Source organism: Bos grunniens, chromosome 20, assembly GCF_055505025.1.
Source record: "Bos grunniens cultivar Pamir isolate PY7600 chromosome 20, Bosgru_T2T1.0, whole genome shotgun sequence".
Classification (NCBI taxonomy): Eukaryota; Metazoa; Chordata; class Mammalia; order Artiodactyla; family Bovidae; genus Bos; species Bos grunniens.
Genome location: NC_141184.1, coordinates 33,734,301 through 33,753,035, shown reverse-complemented (window position 1 = coordinate 33,753,035; position 18,735 = coordinate 33,734,301). Strand labels below are relative to the sequence as shown.

General features: G+C 36.1%; 1 protein-coding gene across 7 annotated transcripts in view; it reads left to right on the top strand.

Annotated features, from left to right (window-relative positions):
- Positions 1-18,735, top strand: part of LMBRD2 (LMBR1 domain containing 2) — a 55,181-nt gene that overhangs the window by 16,240 nt on the left and 20,206 nt on the right. For all 7 annotated transcript variants that reach the window (XM_086361418.1, XM_086361420.1, XM_086361416.1 and 4 more), the window contains exons 2-11: positions 745-974; positions 1,733-1,830; positions 3,057-3,152; positions 8,651-8,818; positions 9,716-9,926; positions 13,757-13,831; positions 15,985-16,098; positions 16,456-16,639; positions 17,025-17,206; positions 17,760-17,893. In XM_086361418.1, the coding sequence (XP_086217544.1) occupies positions 801-974; positions 1,733-1,830; positions 3,057-3,152; positions 8,651-8,818; positions 9,716-9,926; positions 13,757-13,831; positions 15,985-16,098; positions 16,456-16,639; positions 17,025-17,206; positions 17,760-17,893 (1,436 nt within the window). In that variant the 5' untranslated portion in view covers positions 745-800. The remainder of the gene's footprint in view (positions 1-744; positions 975-1,732; positions 1,831-3,056; positions 3,153-8,650; positions 8,819-9,715; positions 9,927-13,756; positions 13,832-15,984; positions 16,099-16,455; positions 16,640-17,024; positions 17,207-17,759; positions 17,894-18,735) is intronic.

Below are 18,735 nucleotides of genomic sequence, written 5' to 3'. Positions count from 1 at the left end.
TCAGATAAACAATTTTATGATGTCTGTACCATCAACATTTAAAATAAAAATATTTTTAAATATATAACTTTATTCACTAATCATTGATAAATTTTTCTGCCTATAAAATAGGTGAAATAACTTTAAAGACAATAAGATTTATATAGATAGATGGAAAAGATAAGTATATTTTGTGGCACAGGAGATGAAAGAGAATTTCAAGTCCTGAAATTTAGACAAGATTCATATGAAAGAAAAATACTGCTTCAAACAAAGGAAATGTTACTTTCAAATGGTCTCTCTCTTTCTGTTTCTCCCTCCCTCTCTTTTAGAAAATCTGAAGTAATGATTATGGATGACTTAGAAACCTTTATTTTACAAAATATCTAATTTCATAGGATCAGTAAATAGTGTATTTATATAAAATATTGTTAGGATTTATAATATTAAGGAACAACTCCAAGTGACACTGTATTTAAACTGTTCATATCTAGTATTCTTACTTTGTAATTGAAACTAGTGTGATTTTTGCTAAAATAATTTTTTTCCTAAAAATATAATTTATGCAAAATTTTCAACATATGCTTTAAAACACAGAAGTACTTGAGAATAGGGTTTATCCTTTTATTTTACTCAGAGTCAGGTGTAAAGCCTGACAGTTTTCTAAAGAATTTATTAATACATGAATAAAAAATAATTGGGAAATTTCCAAGTGGTCATTTCATACGTTAACACTGCCTTATTTTTTTTCTTCTTGGCTTATAGAAATGATCCAGGCCTATATGTGAATTACTTTGGTGAATCAGAGGAAACATTGAATAATGAGTGGTGCAGCTCTGGGACTCGAGATTGTTTTTGTCTTTTTCCTGGCATTATTCCTACTTCATCGTTATGGAGACTTTAAGAAGCAGCATAGACTTGTCATTGTTGGAACACTGCTAGCTTGGTATCTCTGCTTTCTGATTGTCTTTATACTCCCTCTGGATGTTAGTACGGTAAGAGGTGAAACTAATTTTCACAATTTAAAAGGCAGTTGTAATCAGACAGTATGTTTGAGATATGTTTTTAAGACAGCTCACTTATATAAAAGTTAATTTTAATCAAGTGTTATTATATGAATTTGATCACTAAAAAGCATAGCCAGGAAGGTAATTTTGGGTAAAGAGCTTGATACATCCCAATATCCCTTAAGTACTTGGTAACTTTTTTTTTTTCTTTTTTTTTTCTAATTTTATTTTATTTTTAAACTTTACATAATTGTATTAGTTTTGCCAAATATCAAAATGAATCCGCCACAGGTATACATGTGTTCCCCATCTCGAACCCTCCTCCCTCCCCATACCATCCCTCTGGGCCGTCCCAGTGCACCAGCCCCAAGCATCCAGCATCGTGCATCGAACCTGGACTGGCAACTCGTTTCCTACATGATATTTTACATGTTTCATTGCCATTCTCCCAAATCTTCCCACCCTCTCCCTCTCCCACAGAGTCCATAAGACTGTTCTATATATCAGTGTCTCTTTTGCTGTCTCGTACACAGGGTTATTGTTACCATCTTTCTAAATTCCATATATATGCGTTAGTATACTGTATTTATGTTTTTCCTTCTGGCTTACTTCACTCTGTATAATAGGCTCCAGTTTCATCCACCTCATTAGAACTGATTCAAATGTATTCTTTTTAATGGCTGAGTAATACTCCATTGTGTATATGTACCACAGCTTTCTTATCCACCGTGCCTTTATTGCTTTAGACAATATACAACCGGTGCAAACATGCTGCTGCAAACTCAAGCCCTCCTGAGGGTAGCAACATGACAGGATTGTATGCAACTGCTACCCCAGTCCCAAGGTACTTTCTTCCTTTTTTAAAAAAAATGTTGTAGGGGGCAATTTGTTTAAAAATTGTCAGTTTTAGCATCTGGATTTTATATTTATAAGTTTATCCTCATTCTCTACTCACCTCCCTTCATCCTTTGCTAATAGACTTTTCATTACCTGTATCCTATTTAAATTTTAATCTTGAATACATTTTAAATATTTATTGGCATTCAAGACCTCTCAGTAGATGCTAATAGAAACTTGGAGAAGACCTGATTTTTTTAGTGCCTTACTAAGAATAGATTTCCAAAAGCTGTTTTTCCTCTCAGCTGTTTTTCCTCTCCAGTAAAAAAAATGGGGTGTGCATTTTCTTGTTTTCCTAATCTGCAAGGTTGTAATGAAGGAAGAGGAGGTTATTCTGTACATAGGATATTCCTTTGATATATGTGCATCCTTTAAAAACATTATGGTTTTAGACTGAGAATAAAGTTCAAATTATCAAAAGGTTATATTGAATTCATATCAAACTTCCCAGTAAAAAACTAATAAGTATTGGCTGTAGCTTTTACCAGTGCTTTAAGTAGTATTATATACTTTTTTATGCAGCTTTTATTTATTTATTTTTAAATCAAAGTTACATAAGGGTGAATTTTAAATGTAGTAGTTATTCCCTTTTGAAACACCACTGTGGATTGTTAGAAGCCCTTGGACTAAAGAATAGCTTTACAATTTAGGAATGCTGACTATTGTGAAAGAATCTATAGTCAGATACACATGTTTTCAGAAAATTCAAACAGAATTATGTATAGATGCTAGCATCTGTCTGCATAGGACATATGCTATAGTGACTGATAAGTTAGGGTTCCAGTTTCTAGGACTTAATCACCTAATAACTTTTTTTTCTTGTCACCGTAACCAACCCAATGAAGTGAGTGTATATTTTAAAGGTAATCATCTCAAGAGTTTGATTTCATAATGCATTTACTTTTAAAGCTGTCACTTGATTAGTCTATTAATACATTATGTCCTCTTTTTATTCAAAGACTTAAAAAAATTGAAAATTGAAACGCATTCCTCCTTAAAACAGTTTTGTTCTCTTTGTGTGTATTTTGACAGTATTGAATTTTAATTTTCTATAAAATTTTACAAATTAGAATCCATAATTTAAAGCTGAATGTAAGTAAACTTTGCCAACACAAATTAATTGTGCAATTCATTTAAGTAGCATTTGATTAATTGGCTTTAAATTGTTATTAGCCAACATCCGTGTTTCAAGCCATGGAGTTACATTCCTGATGGAATCATGCCAATTTTCTGGAGGGTAGTATATTGGACTTCACAATTTTTAACATGGTAAGTGGTGGTGAAGGATAAAATTTTCGATATTTTGGCTAAGTTTTAAAAAGTGATTATTTTTTCAGTGAACTTTCATGTTTTAAAACTTATTTATGAATAGTTACTAACTTCTTACAGGGCATAGAGATTTGGGCCAGTGTATAATCCTCTACAGAACGCACTCAGACGTAAAGTAATGGAGGTATGAGGCCGCGTGGAGGAGGAGGGATGCTGCGGTGGGCCCCGCATCCTCTCCCACCTGGGGCTGTGCTCCCAGAGGAACAGACGGTGCGGCTCTAGCGCCCTTTGTTCGTGACGGAGGTGCCGCTACGGACCTGTCGTGGGGAGCCCTGGTCGCTGAGTTTCTGCTTCTGTGCAGAGGGGAGGTGTGGTGTGAGGCTCCCACATAGGGAAGGAAGGAGCCAAAGGAAGCATCGTGACGCAGCTGACTCCTCAGAGCAGGCGGAGGGCTTGGCAGTCCTGGCATCACGGGATGCCTCTGGTTGGCTGGTCAAGTCCTCTACACTCACTCAATCCTGGACAAACGGGCAGATTCCCTCACAACCTAGAGATCCTCACAGGGAGTGCTGCGGGCAGCAGGCTGGGCTCGGGGGGGGCATCATTCGTCCACCTCAGGAGGGGCAGACCCCTCCCAGAGCCTCATGGGGACTGACCCCACAGGAGTGGAACATCAGCCCTCCCCGTCTTTGCCTGAAATCTCCATTTAGTTAGACTCCACAGGAGAGGGGGCCTCGGTGTCTCAGGGCAGGTGGAAGGAAGCCTTCTGAGAAACAGATGGGAACTGTTTCAAAGGTGAAGTGAAATGTGGCTTTAACAATAAATAAAAGTAATAAATAAATCTAATTCTTCCTCAGAATTCTAAGGCAGTAGTAACAGGCTTGACGCAAGGAATAAGAGGAGGAGGTACATGGTCGCAGACGTGCCTCCTCCTTGGCTGGGGCGGGGCCTGGCCACCACGTGCCTCTGGGGACACTGCAGGCAGCTCCCCACGGCACGCCCGTTTCATGGCGTGGAAAAGGCCGTCCCCAGGGAACGTACAGGCTTCAGCCTGGTAAAAGAACAAAGCCGACCAGCAGCAGCAGTGAGGCTTCATGACCACCTCCCCTTCGAGACTTCGAACACCAAAAGCCTGTAGCCCTGAATGCAAGCAACCTAGACATCTAGAAACTTAGGAAATCTGACTGGTCCCAAAGCAAAATTTCTAAATATCACCCATTTTCTAAAGACGAAAAAAAAAAAAAAAGCGGTGGGGAATCTGGAGTGTTGTTTTGTTTTTTAACCTCTTCTCTCAGATTATCTACCCCTCCTTCTTTGATTATACATAAAATGATTTAGTAACACTTGACTTCCGGAGATGTGGCATCTGAAATCAACCCAGTACCTAATTTCCACCCTTCCCCCTTCCACCCCCAGGGCCCTTGGAAAGGAACACCGCCTCTTGAAATAGGAAGTGATGGAGGCAGTTTTTCTTCCCAGAATAGCTTAGACTACAGGGATCATCACTTTGGACTGCATGGAAGTTCTTGCTGTGATGGCACAGACTTAGAAAAGGGAAAGGAGAGAAGGAGAGGCAGGGTGAAATCACCAGCCCTCCAGAGGCAGTGAGGGCTCCCAGCCTGTGCTAGAGAACGGGCAGAACCAGCAGGCGGGAATACGGCAGTGGTGAGAGGCTGGCCAGAGCTTTCTGCATCCCCGACACTGGGCTCCTTCACGGACAGAGTGCTGTTCCCTCTTCCTGTCCTTTCGAAAAGTGAAGAGAGTGGGTGGCCACTAAACTCGCCTGCGTGAAGGCTCTGCAAGAGGAGAGCGCAGCAGTTGAAAGCATACACTGCCTATTGAGGCGCTGAAAGCAAACTCGCTGTGCGGTCATCCCATCAGGTAGCCGTGTGATCATCACTGAAATTGAATCATGCCTTAGCTAATTGAATAGAATCTTTATAAAATAATTTTCTACCGAGCTCTTCTCCAGTCAGCTAAAGGCTGGCTTATTTTTCCTGTTTATTGTTAACTTCCGACTTTCTGTTAAGACGGAGCTGTCAGGTCATTGGAGGCTCCCTGGGATGACACTTTCTGTTGTTGATTTTTGCCACGAGAGTCTCTGTATACTTGTTTTCTTTAGAATCCTAGTTCTGTTGCATCTGGGAAGCCTGAGGGACTCGTTCCCATCGCCTCAGTGTGCCTGTTATTGTCTGGTCACTTTTGAAGTCCTGGACATTGTTATATTTCATTCTGTACCTGTGTTTCGTTAACAGTCAGTGCTTCTTTGATCCATTCACACACACACACACACACAGACACAAATAGCTAAAAGAAGATATTTTCACCATCTAATGAATTTACTATCCCATATTAAGTCATCTGAAATAACTGAACTTTGGGGACAAAATATTACCTATAAAACACATGTAATTACTGAGAATTTCATGGTTCAGCAAACCCTAAGAGGTCGTCACTTCCTTAGTCTCTCTCTCTCTCTCTCAGTTTACGGAACCAAACAATGAAGTGAAAATCACTTGCTTTCACCTTCACCCTGTTCTTTAGAGCATAAATATTAATGTACAATGGAAAGAAAGTACTTCCCAGTAGGAGAGACTGGAAGTCTCTCCACAAGGTGGCCAAGTTCTTAAGTTTCTTTGGTTTATTTAGTTTTGCTACTTTGTTGAGAGATGGGACATTTAGAAAGTTTAGGGTGTTAATTTTTCTCAACATTTTATTTTGAAAAATTCTCAGCAAACAACATTTAAAAGAAGTATAGTATAAGCACCCTTATGTATATCCATCACGCAGATTTTAAAATTATAAACTGCTAACTTTTAAACAAAAACAAAAACAAAAAAAAAAAACTTATTTATGTCATATTTTCCCTTTCATGTTTTAAAACTTATTTATGTCATATTTTCCCTTATATCTATATGCTTTCTCTCCTCATTCAGGTCTGTCTTATCTTAAAAGGAATGAAAAGAAATAAATAAACAAGAAATAGAAAGCAGAGACAAAAAATTCTCCTTGTCACCATTTCCTTTTTGTACTGCCTTCTTTCTGGACCTTCTTCAATTCAGTTTTCTTCAAGTCCCATTATTATGTGAAACTGGTCTCTTGCTAAGGTCATCATTAACCCCTGGTTTTCTGTGTGCTTAGTGCAAACTTCTGAATTTCCTTTATGTGCTCCATTTCTGTGGCCCATTTTCTAAATGTTGGTATTCCCAAGGGTCCCATCTTTGGTCATCTTGTTATCTGACTCTCCCTGAATAACTGTAAATTATAGCCATGGTTTCATTAACCTGTGATGCATTCTAAATCTTTTTTTTTTCCTACCCAATATAGCTTTGTCTTTCTGCTGTGCTCCAGACTCATTCATACTTTTTCCACTGCCTATTGAGCATTTTATAATAGATATAATACAAGTAAACTGGAGGTGGAGAACATGGCAAGAGAAAAATCACACAGCGAGTATAGCATGCCTATAGCATGCACATTGAACTCGGCTAGTTCTTCAACATTGCCAAACTTTGGACCCTTTGAGTTTCTCATCTGTTTGCTCTTCATTCTCCACAACAAATCTTTCCAGTTCCTGCAAACCTCAGCAGTGATTGTGACTCTGTCTCTTACATCCTAGAAACAGCCACCTTCTCTCCTTGCAGATGACTTTACTTTCTGCCATCCAGTGAAAAAGGAATCATCAGATGGCAGCTCTTTTCAGCTTTTCACCAACAAACCTATCTACCTATCCTTTCTTTCCTTCCCTCCAAGAATGTAAGAGTCATTCTTAAAGTTAATCCCTCTTCCTGAAATAATGGACCTATCTCCTTCAGCTCTTGTTAGAAAACTCAGGTCAGAACCCTTTCCAACTTTCTGTCTTCCCCTTGATGATCTACTCATCACTGCTGTGTTTTTTTAGAGAGACTTTTTAAAAAAGTATAAATTAGTACAGAAAATCCCACAGACTGTATTTAGTTTGACTTTTCTTCAAAGTGAATACACCCATATAATGAGCACTCAGATTGTGATATAGAACATTAATAATATCCCCAGAAGCTTCCCACATACCTCTCTCCCAGTCATTACGCTCCCCAAAGGTAACACATGATTCTGACTTCTGTTACCATAGATTAGTTTTGCCTGCTTTTTCAGCTTTATAAATATGGACTTATACAGTATGTACCTTTTTGCTTCTCTTTTTGCTCATATAATTTGGAAGATTCTTCTGTATTGTATGTCTCAGTATTCTTATTTTTTTTTTTTAATATCTGTAAAGGGTTCTACTTTTTGAATATACCATAGTTTATCCTACATAGCCAAACTTCTAGAATTGTCTGCATTTTGTGTCTCCATTTGCTCACTGCTTATTCTTTCCACAACCCATTGAACCCTGTTTTCTGTTCTCCCTTCTCCACTTACACGTACAGGCTCTTAATTTATTGACCTCTTGGCGCCTTTGATTTTACTGTTTCCTCTCTCTACTTTCAAACACTTTCTTCTCCATGTACTTCTTTGTTGTCTTCCATAATTCTTGACTGTTCCCTCAGTCTCCTTTGTTGGCCTTTCCTTCTGTTTGTCTGTCTTTCATTTAAAAGTTGATATTTTTGAGGCGTCAGTCTCAGATCTTTCCTTCTCATTCATTCTATGTATATACACCCTTCCAGATGTTATTTCAGTACATTGATATGGTGATGACTCCAAATCTATCTGTATTTCTGTACTTCCTCCTGAATTCTGAAGCTGGATGGCCAACTACTTCTGTGCAGCTCCTTTAGGATGTATCCAGGACACTTTCCCCTGACATTTGGGCTTCCCTGGTGGCTCAGTCAGTTGGTAAATAGTCTACCTGTGATGCAGGAGACCCGGATTCAATCCCTGGGTCGGGAAGATCCTCTGAAGAAGGAAATGGCAACCCACTCCAATATCTTTGCCTGGGAAAGCCCATGGACAGAGGAGCCTGGCGGGCTACAGTCCATGGCATTCCCAGAGTCAAACGACTGAAGGACTAAACCTACCTATACTTCAAAATCAGTATACTGACAGCCACCCTTCTCTCCTGCTTCTTACCACACCACCTTACCCATTCTAAATAGTTACAGTTTTGTTCCATTTAAGCCCATTCTCCATGTTGAACCCTTATCAGTCCATAGAAAACAAAAGTTTGGTCATGTCTCCCTTCAGTTAGAGAAAATTATTCCTCACTGTTCTTTGGATATAATCTAAATAATTCAAAAAAGCTTTAAAAGCCTTTTTCAGATTCCTTATAAGTCAGAGAGTACTGTTGTACTCTCTGTTGATCATTGTTTTTGCTCCCAGGGGTATGCTTTTCTCTCCTCAGAATTTAATGTTAGAAAATATTCAGCCCTCTATTATAGTTTGGTTCAGTGTTATTACTCAAAATCATATTGATTCATGAGAAGAACCACACATTAAAATTGATATTTAGATGTTTCCAGTATTTTGAAATTATACAGACATGTCAAGTTTTTTTAATCATATTTTTTCTAATCGTCCAGGATTCTGTTACCTTTCATGCAGTCATATGCAAGATCAGGAGGGTTTTCCATCACTGGGAAGATCAAAACTGCACTAATTGAGAATGCAATCTATTATGGCACCTATTTGCTGATTTTTGGAGCATTTTTAATTTATGTAGCTGTCAACCCACACTTGCACCTAGAATGGTAAGATAAACCATGTTCTTAACATTGTTTCTGTGTACATTTGCATTTTTTTAATTAAATTTTATTTCATATGCAAGTAAACATTTCATTGGGAAACCTACCATGACATGTTTTATGGGTTCCCCCAAAAGAATATCATAATAATCCATATTACTGAGAAGGAAAATATGGAATAACATCTTTGAATATACATATTAGACAAGAAACTGATGTTTTATCAAAAGGCTATGTTAAAGTGTTAACTCTCATGATTTTTTCCTAGACTTTAAAATTTTGTGTATGACTAAATACCTAGATTTATTTTTCATTGTAAGTTATGAATATTTTCTTTTGTTCTGATTATATTATGAGGGCATATTTCTCTTTAACTTTAGATTTGTCATTCAAATAAAGTTGAAATCTGTGTTATACTTGTGATGTGTTATGATATATGTGAAGAGTCATATCTGAAAAGTTTAGGAATAGAGTAGTAGTGATTATCCTTACTGTTGGATTCTTGAGGTTTGTGTGTGTCTGCTTCAAAACCAAATTCTTTCAGGCTTAAACTTCTGTTCAGTCTTCTCTTGGTTAATATTAAATAAGAAAGTGCCTAATGAAAAATGTATTTTCTTCAGGATATTTTTGCCATGAATTTTCCTAAGATTGTAATTTTAACTCTAATAGAAGTAGTGTTTGCTGTGTCTGTTTCTGCAGTCACACTCTAACTTTTCATTACAACACAGATCATCTACTGTTACTAAAAGAGGAGCTGAGATTTGAAGGTTGAAACCTTTCATATAAAATTGGATCTATATCGTAGGGCAGTTGTTTTCTGAAAAACCTTTAACACTAGTTTCATTTTACGTTTTTGTTAGAAAAATTTATCACAGCTATCTGCTTATGTTTTCTCTTTCTAAGGAACCAGCTTCAGACAATTGGGATAGCAGCTGCAAATACATGGGGTCTGTTTCTTCTTGTGTTGTTGTTGGGGTATGGCTTGGTAGAAATTCCTCGCTCATACTGGAATGGTGCAAAAAGAGGTTATCTACTCATGAAAACTTATTTTAAGGCAGCCAAATTGATGACAGAGAAAGCAGATGCAGAAGAGACCTTAGAAGATGTCATGGAGGTAAGCAAGTTTAAATCCTGGAGTCAACAGTCATCAAGTTTTATGTATCACTTTTTGTATACACTGTTGGTTTTGTTGGTGGTGGTGGTGTTAACAGGATACTGGTGGACTTTAGATTGAAAAACTGGTGATGTGTAATTCTAAAGAATTTCTCACCCATTCAGATGACTCATTGGCAGTTCAACTTCGTAAGATATCATCTCCATCTTCTAATTGACAAAGATGTAGGGTGAATGTATTTAACAGTGCAGGCTTATGCTTGTCCTGGGGTAACTTTTAATAGTTAAAAGTTGAGACTCAAAAAGTGGTCAAAGTTAGATGATAAGTTACATAGTTACCATGACAGTGGAAATGAAAATTGCAATTAAAGGTTGAGCTTCTTCCTGAATGTTTGACCCAAAATAATCCCACCACGTATGGAAACCTCTTTAGAGAACAATATTCATGGGAATTTGTATGCCTCAGTTTTGTTTCCTGTCTATAATATTAATAAGGCACTTCATTTTGCTCACTTGTAATATGCATATAATTTGAACAAATCTCATAAAGTTGTTGAAAGTATAAATTTCAATAATATACATGCAAAATACGACAAAGTGCAAAATTTTGCTGTTTAATAATTTAGTTGATTTTAAAAAAGAATGTAGTCCTCAAAATTTGCTCTTCTATGAAAATATGCTATTCCAATAATGTTATTCTTCAGCTTAAAACTTTATGCTAAAAGCTTTCATTCATTTTAGAGTAGTCTCCAAGATATTGTAATGTGGCCAATCAAAAAATGATTTGACCCATGTTTAGTTTCAGCCTTATCTCAAGCCCCTAAAGTCTTCCTAACACTGGTCAATTTTGGTTCCTCAAACTTATTAATGGTGATGATAATAGCAAACATATAGGCAAACAAATGTATAGACTTATAGACGTATTTCCCTATGCCTTTCCAAGCACTTTATATATATTAATACACTCAATTCTCAAAACAGCCTTATAAGGGAAGTTTTTTGTCCTTGTTTCTATAAAGGACAGTGAGACACAGAGAGGGTAAGTTTCCCATGTTCAACACAGTTACCGAGTGACGGAGCCAGGCAGTCTGACTCTAGTTCGTGCTTTTAGAAGGATCAGGCCCTTTTCTGTAAAGGGCCAGATAGTAACTATTTTAGGCTTTTTGTGCCATATCCTCTCTGTTGCAACTGCTTCACTGGCTGGCTGCTTTAGCATGAAAGCAGCCATACCCAATATGAATGAGTAGTGGATGTGTTCAGATAAGAACAGATGGTGGGCTGGAGTGGATCTGGTTTGCCGACCCCTACTCTTAAACATTATGTTCATTGCTTTCTTTGTTCTGTTTTTGAGTGTGGTGTTCCCAGATTCTTGGAACCCTCTTTTCTCCATTCTCTTTCGCTAATTCCTACTTCATTTTCAGTTCTCAATACAAGTGAGAATTCTTCAGGGAAGCCTTCTCTGGTAGTTTCCTGGGGCTGCCATAACAAAGTACATGAACTAGGTGGTTTAAACAACAGAAATGTTTTGTCTCAGAGCTCTAGGGGCTAAAGTCCAAGATCAAGGTGTCAGCATGGTTGGTTCCTTTAGAGGGCTATCGGGAAATTTGTACCACATCTCCTGTCTTCTGATAGTTAACTGACAATCTTTGATGTTCCTTAGCTTGTAGATCTCTGTCTTTGTATTCACATGATATTCTCCCTGTGTGCCTGTCACTGTCCAAATTTCCTCTGTTTATAAGGACACCAGTAAGATTAGGGGCCCACTCCATTCCAGTAAGCCTTTTCTTAATTTAACCAGTTAAAGCTGTGAAATCCTATTCCCAGATAAGATTACATTATAAAGTACTGGGTGTTGAGACAACATATGATTTTTGGGGGAACAGAGTTCCAGCCCATAACACCTCCCTTGGTTCTCTAAATTCTTAGATACTCAGCAACCATTTTTAAGTGAACAAAAGAATGAATACTGATTATTTGATTGTGGTTGAAAATTTTTATGTTGGCTTTTCAGCATTTATTTATAAAATGTTAAGAACTGTAGCGTTCCTTAGGCGTATGATGGATATTACTATATTTTTCAAAAGAAATTTATATTTGGTAATTTTTATACTTGATATATTTGAAGATTTTTGAAGATTTGAATTTTTAAAAAAATTTGAAGATTTATATTTGATAATAAAATAATTAAAAGATCATTTGATAGCTTTCCCCTCAAAAGTTGATATTAAAATTCAGTTCTTTCTTCTGTTTTTAGGCCTGTTCATTGACCTCGAAATCAACTGCTGCTAAGGCCTTCTGGAGTACTTTGCTCTTACTCTTCAAGCAGTACTCAGGCCATTACTCTCCTGTTAGTCACTGGATTTCTTTCACTTTCCTGAAACTCCTTGTTCTCTTCTGCTTGGAGACTTTCGAACATGCTGTCCCTCTGTCTGGAATATTCTTACTCTTTCCTTTGATTGGCTGACTCCTATCCTCAGTTTAGCTTTTTATCTCAGTTTAAATAATCAGTTCATCAGAAAATTTTCCATGTTAGATTATAGAGCAGTTTTCACACCTTTCTGTTTGAATCATACCTGTTTTCTTCACTCAGCTAAGCTCTTTGATAGGAGCAATGTCTGTTGGTACAGATTATTCATGGGTCTGCGTATTTTAAATTTTGGTGGGTATTGCTAAGTTATTTTCCAAATAGGTTATTTGACATTTTATTGTATATAGGAGGCCTTTCCCCCTACAGTCTTACCTCATTACAGAATAGCAATTTTTTATAATTTTGTAGGAAAACTGTCCTCATTTTAAAAACTTGTAGTTTTTTTAGTGAGATTGAATATTTTTTTCATTTATTTATTGGCCAGTGGCATTTCCTCTATAGCATCCCAAATGCTTCATATATTAAGGATAGTATTTTTTTCCATATATATTTTTTTTCACAGTTTTGTCTATACACCCTATGGTTTCTCTGCCTCCAGTTTTACATCCCTTAAGGCCATTCTCTGCCCTATAATCACAATGTTCTTTTTAATATCCTGGTTGGTTCACTTTTGCCTCCCAGCCTTTGAACATACTGTTTCTTCTTCCTAGAAAAGTGGTTCCAACTTTTCAAAAATTTCCTGTAGTATTACAGGATATTGTGATTCTTTGAGAACTAGTGCTTCTAAAGATTCCCTTCCCTAATGACTTCGTGCCTTTCTTACTCTTTAAATTGTTCATTTAATTATCTCATCACCACACTGTAATCTTAGTGAAAGCCTTACAACACCATGTCTTCCCACTCCACCCTCCAGTATGGATTGTGGTGACCTTTCACCTAGGACAGTGCTGACATATAATGTACTCTTAATCTTAAAAATGTGGAATGAATCGTTAGTTATGACTGCTGAAAGTACTCTGTTGTTGGAAAGGAGCAGGTGCTTTGTGATATTTTTAGTCTGTTCCGCTTCTGTTTTCTTCGCTGCATTTTAGATAATGAGATAATTGAGCTTGAGGAGCAAGGTGGAAGAACAAAGTCTTGTTCTTTTAGAATCTCAAAGTTTGACAGATGGTTCATGAGTTTTTCTAATGCATATTCATCTTTGTATACCAAATGATAAGGCGGTAAATTTAGAAATTTATAGAAAGTGTGAGGGTGTAGATAATTTGTTCTATAATTTTATATTTTTATTTTTGTTATTAAGAACTTTTATTCAGGGAATGGAACTTTATTATATGCTGAGTAATTTAGGTTGTTACTAAACTTGTGAGAATATATATAGTACCTAGAGCATCCTGATTTGAAACACCTAATCTATAGAAACAGAAATGGAAATATTTTTATTTCTCTTACTGTTCTTATAGGAAGTTCGTAAAGTAAATGAGAGCATCAAGTATAACCACCCACTGAGAAAATGTGTTGACACAATACTTAAAAAGGTAATTAAATAATATTCTCATCTACTTTCTTTTGAAATATAAATCTACATAATGTAATATTATAATAAAAGCATCAGGAAAGTATACAAACAGCGTATGATTGACGTCTTCCAGCCTTTTCCATTTTTATGTTAACAGTAAATTAATAGTAATTTGTACATAAAATTTGTTATTATATGTTTAACATTATTTATTGGCAGTATGTTCCATTGAAATGTGTCTATAGAGATTATGTTAAATAATGTAAAATTATTGCTGTGTCACAGTGACGGAGATGGACCTTTATAGGTTGTAAAAATGTCATTAAATGTAGTCACTAAAGGCATATCTCCCGTAAGAAAATAAACTAAGTTCTCAATAATCACTTTTAAGCAGCTTTGTACATGTTATTTTATAAGCATATTTCATAAAATAAATGATATTATAAGATATTTAATATGTATATTTAAAAAGAAACTATACGATTAAGATTTTGATGCCTTAGTATTGAATTGGAGGTATTCAGTACTTCCAAAAACGATTATTCCATAAATGAGTTTCCCAGTTATCTTCTCAGCAACCATAGAACCACTGAACTATTCCTTTGCCTATGTTTATTTTTAAAGACTTGTATGTAGGTCTTTTTTTAATTCAAGTAGCATTGATTTAGGACATTTTAAGTTTTGTGTGTACGTTATAGTTCTACTTCTTTACACCCTATACCATCCTCAGCACCAGAACTTATTTTCCAGCAGTTACGCATACAGTGGAACCCCTTTCCCCATTTTACCCTGTCCCTATTACTACTTTTTTCCCTGTATGAGTGTTTGTTTTTATTTAGTTTGGTTTATTCATTTATTTTGTTTTATTAGTTTTTTATACTCCACATATGAGTTAAATCATAAAGAGTTTTTCTTTATCTGACTTATTTCACTTAGCATAGTACCCTCCAGGTCTATCTGTGTTGCAAATGGCAAGATTTTGCCCTTCTGATGGCTGAGTAGTATTCCACTGTGTGTGCATGTGTGTGTGTGTCTGTACACATATACCACATCTTCTTTATCCATTCATTCATTGATGGGCACTTAGGTTGTTTATTGGCTATTGTAAATAATGCTGCAGTTTATAGGGGTACAGATATATTTTAGGATTAGTATTTTCTTATTCTTTAGATAAAATCCCAGAGGTGAGATAGTTAGATCATATGGTAGTTCTGTTCTTAATTTTTTGAGGACTCACCATACTATCTTTCATAGTGGCCTGCATCAGTTTACATTCTCACCAATCATGTGTGAGGGTTCCATTTTCTCCACATCTTCACCAACACTTGTTATTTCTTATCATTTTGATAATAGCCGTTTTGATGATTTGCATTTCTCTTAATAGTGATGTTGAACATCTTTTCAAGTACTTGTTGGCCACCTGTATGTCTTCTTTGGGAAATATCATCTATTTAGCTCCTCTGCCCATTTTTCAATCAGATTATTCGTTGTTGAATTGTATGAGTTCTTTATATATTTTGTATATTAATCTCTTATTGGATATATCATTTGAAATTCTTCTCTCATTTGGTAGGTTGTCTTTTCACTTTATTGATGGTTTCCTTTGCTATATAAAAGCTTTTTAATTTGATGTAATCACATTTGTTTATTTTTGCTTTTGCTTCTGTTGCCTGAGGAGACATATCTAGAAAGATACTTGCTAAGAGTGATATCAGCATCCTGCCTATATTCTGGGGTTTTTATGATTTCAGGTCTTACGTTCAAGTTTTTAATCCATTTGAGGTTGAGTTTTATATATCGTGTGCAATTGTGGTCTAGTTTCTTTTTTTTCTTTTTAATTTTTTGCATGTGGCTATTCAGTTCTTTTCCTATGTTTTAAATCTGTCATACTAATCATTAGCTAGTGTTTCTTTTGACTAAGATGACAGTCATGAGAATCAATTCTCTAATCATTTATCTTATATTTGCTACCTTTTGAGACCTATTTATGGAGGTTAACTAACTTGCCCAAGTTCATAGGTGTATTAAATGATTAATAGGGTAGGTGACTCCACATCTGGAAAATATTTGCAAGAAAATTAGATATGCTTAAGAATGAAAGATTCTTAACAAAAGTAAAATTTTTTATCTTTTTTCAAATAAAATTTCTAAAAATCTACTTGTTCCTTTTAGTGCCCTATAGACTATCAGGAAAAAATGGGCAGGAACATGGATGATTATGAAGATTTTGATGAAAAGCATAATACCTACCCAAGTGAAAAAAGTCTGGTAAAACTACATAAACAGGTAACTTTATATAGCCTTTTTACCTTCTGATGATTTTAGTTAGATTTACTGCCCACAAAAAAGGAGTTTTGAGTACATGTATATCAGAAACTTCCTTTGATCTTGTCCTTATCATTATTCTTGGAAGTGTTTTAACTTCCTGTTTCTTGACAGGAGTACTGTTGGCATTTGGGGAGGAGAATTATTCACTGAGCAAACTGTTACATATATTACAGAATATAACATCCTCAGCCCCACCCAGTAAATGCCATTAGCACTTCCCTGTTGTTGTGACAAGCAAAACATGCTCCATAGTGGGCAGTTGAATCACTGTTGTTTCAGAACACTGACAGGTATACCCCCTGCTGTGTTTTTTAGGTGATTTATTCAGTTCAGAGACATCGACGAACTCAAGTACAATGGCAGATTCTTTTGGAACAAGCATTTTATCTAGAAGATGTAGCAAAAAATGAAACAAGTGCTACTTGTCAGTTTGTTCATACCTTTCAATCGCCAGAGCCAGAAAATAGATTTATTCAATATTTTTATAATCCTACAGTTGGTATGTAATTTTTAATATACATTTCAAAGTTTGATGCTGATAATTTTCCTGATGGAAAGTGTATATTCTCACCAATGCAGAGTTGAATTATAATTGTGTTTTTTGACTTACACCAATTTGAGTTTGATGTTTCCTCATGATCAGATGCAGGTTCTGCATTTTTGGCAGGAATACCTCAGCAGTGATGTGTTTTTCTCAGAGTAGGAGGCCCATAATATCAGTTTGTTCTGTTACTGGTGATCATTTGTTTAGGATGGTGTCTGCTTGTTTCCACCAGTATGTCTCTCTGCAATTATGTATCTTGTGTGGAGGAATTTCAAAACACTGTAAATACACTGTTGCTTCTTTATGGTTTTCCTAATCACTTTTTCTTTTTATCTTACAGAGTGGTACTGGGAATGTCTTTTGCGACCCTGGTTTTATCGGATACTTGCTGTGGTGTTGTCCATATTCTCCGTGATAGTTGTGTGGTCAGAGTGCACATTCTTTAGCACTAGACCTGTCTTATCCCTCTTTGCAGTCTTCATACAGCTGGCTGAAAAAACATACAATTATATTTATATCGAGGTCAGTTTATTTTATATCTGTCATAAATAAATGTCAGTTGTGGTTTAAGTTTAATCCTTAACTGTTGTATCTTTTCTCCACATATTTCTTCTAGTAATAATGAAAGCAGTGAAGTTCCCCACAGTGGTGTTATTCAGATTTCCAAAAATGAGCTTCATTATTTTACCCAGACTATAAAAACTAAGAACTGTATTTGAGGAGAGATGAAAAGATGCAAAATAGTGCACAATATTTTTATGAGAATATTTTGATCCTCTTTATGCCAGTGAAGCTAGATAAATTACAGTCTTCATGTGAAGAGTTGCCAAGGGAATGAGAGAACAGGCTCACTTCAGGAGGTAGATTTGAAATTTATGGATAGGATAGGGACTGATTAAGATCTAGATTTTTTCATAATTTCATTTTCTGAGGTGGTTAAAAAGCTGCTATTACTGTGTTTAAATTTTAGAATGTCAATAAATGTTAGTTGGAATGAAAAGATAATGCTTATAATAGTATATAAAGTTCTAAAGTCTATTAGTCTGAAACTGGGTTTTTGTTTTGTTTTTTTCAGATTGCTTGCTTTCTTTCCATCTTCTTCCTCAGTATCTGTGTTTATTCTACTGTGTTCAGGATTCGTGTATTTAACTATTACTACCTGGCTTCACATCACCAGACTGATGCTTATAGCCTTCTTTTCAGTGGCATGTAAGTAGACTGTGTTTAGAAACAAGGAAAATGTCTCCATTACATGAATGTCTCTTTTATTTCTTCTTGTTTATGGCTCTTTTACTAACACCTATATTTCTATGAGCTAGTTGCTTAGGTTTAAGTATTAATTAGATGCTTGTTGATTGGTAGCTAAATCCTGCTTGAAGTTTAGGGTTAAAATAGGTATACTAGATTAGGAAGGAAAAGAAGGGCATAGTGAGTCTGGATTTACCAATTAGAAGTCAGTAAATAGGTTAGTAATAATAGAAACATTTGAGATTTTAGAGACTAAGTCTAGAAAGTGTTCTGAGAATCAGAAAAATACAGTGGTCTCACACTGAATTGTGGAGGACTAAGAAGATCAAAGAAAGGCAATGCCAAAGAATGCTCAAACTACCGCACAATTGCACTCATCTCACACGCTAGTAAAGTAATGCTCAAAATTCTCCAAGCCAGGCTTCAGCAATATGTGAACCGTGAACTTCCTGATGTTCAAGCTGGTTTTAGAAAAGGCAGAGGAACCAGAGATCAAATTGCCAACATCTGCTGGATCATGGAAAAAGCAAGAGAGTTCCCGAAAAACATCTATTTCTGCTTTATTGACTATGGCAAAGCCTTTGACTGTGTGGATCACAATAAACTGTGGAAAATTCTGAAAGAGAGGGGAATACCAGACCACCTGACCTGCCTCTTGAGAAATCTGTATGCAGGTCAGGAAGCAACAGTTAGAACTGGATATGGAACAACAGACTGGTTCCAAACAGGAAAAGGAGTACGTCAAGGCTGTATATTGTCACCCTGCTTGTTTAACTTCTATGCAGAGTACATCATGAGAAACA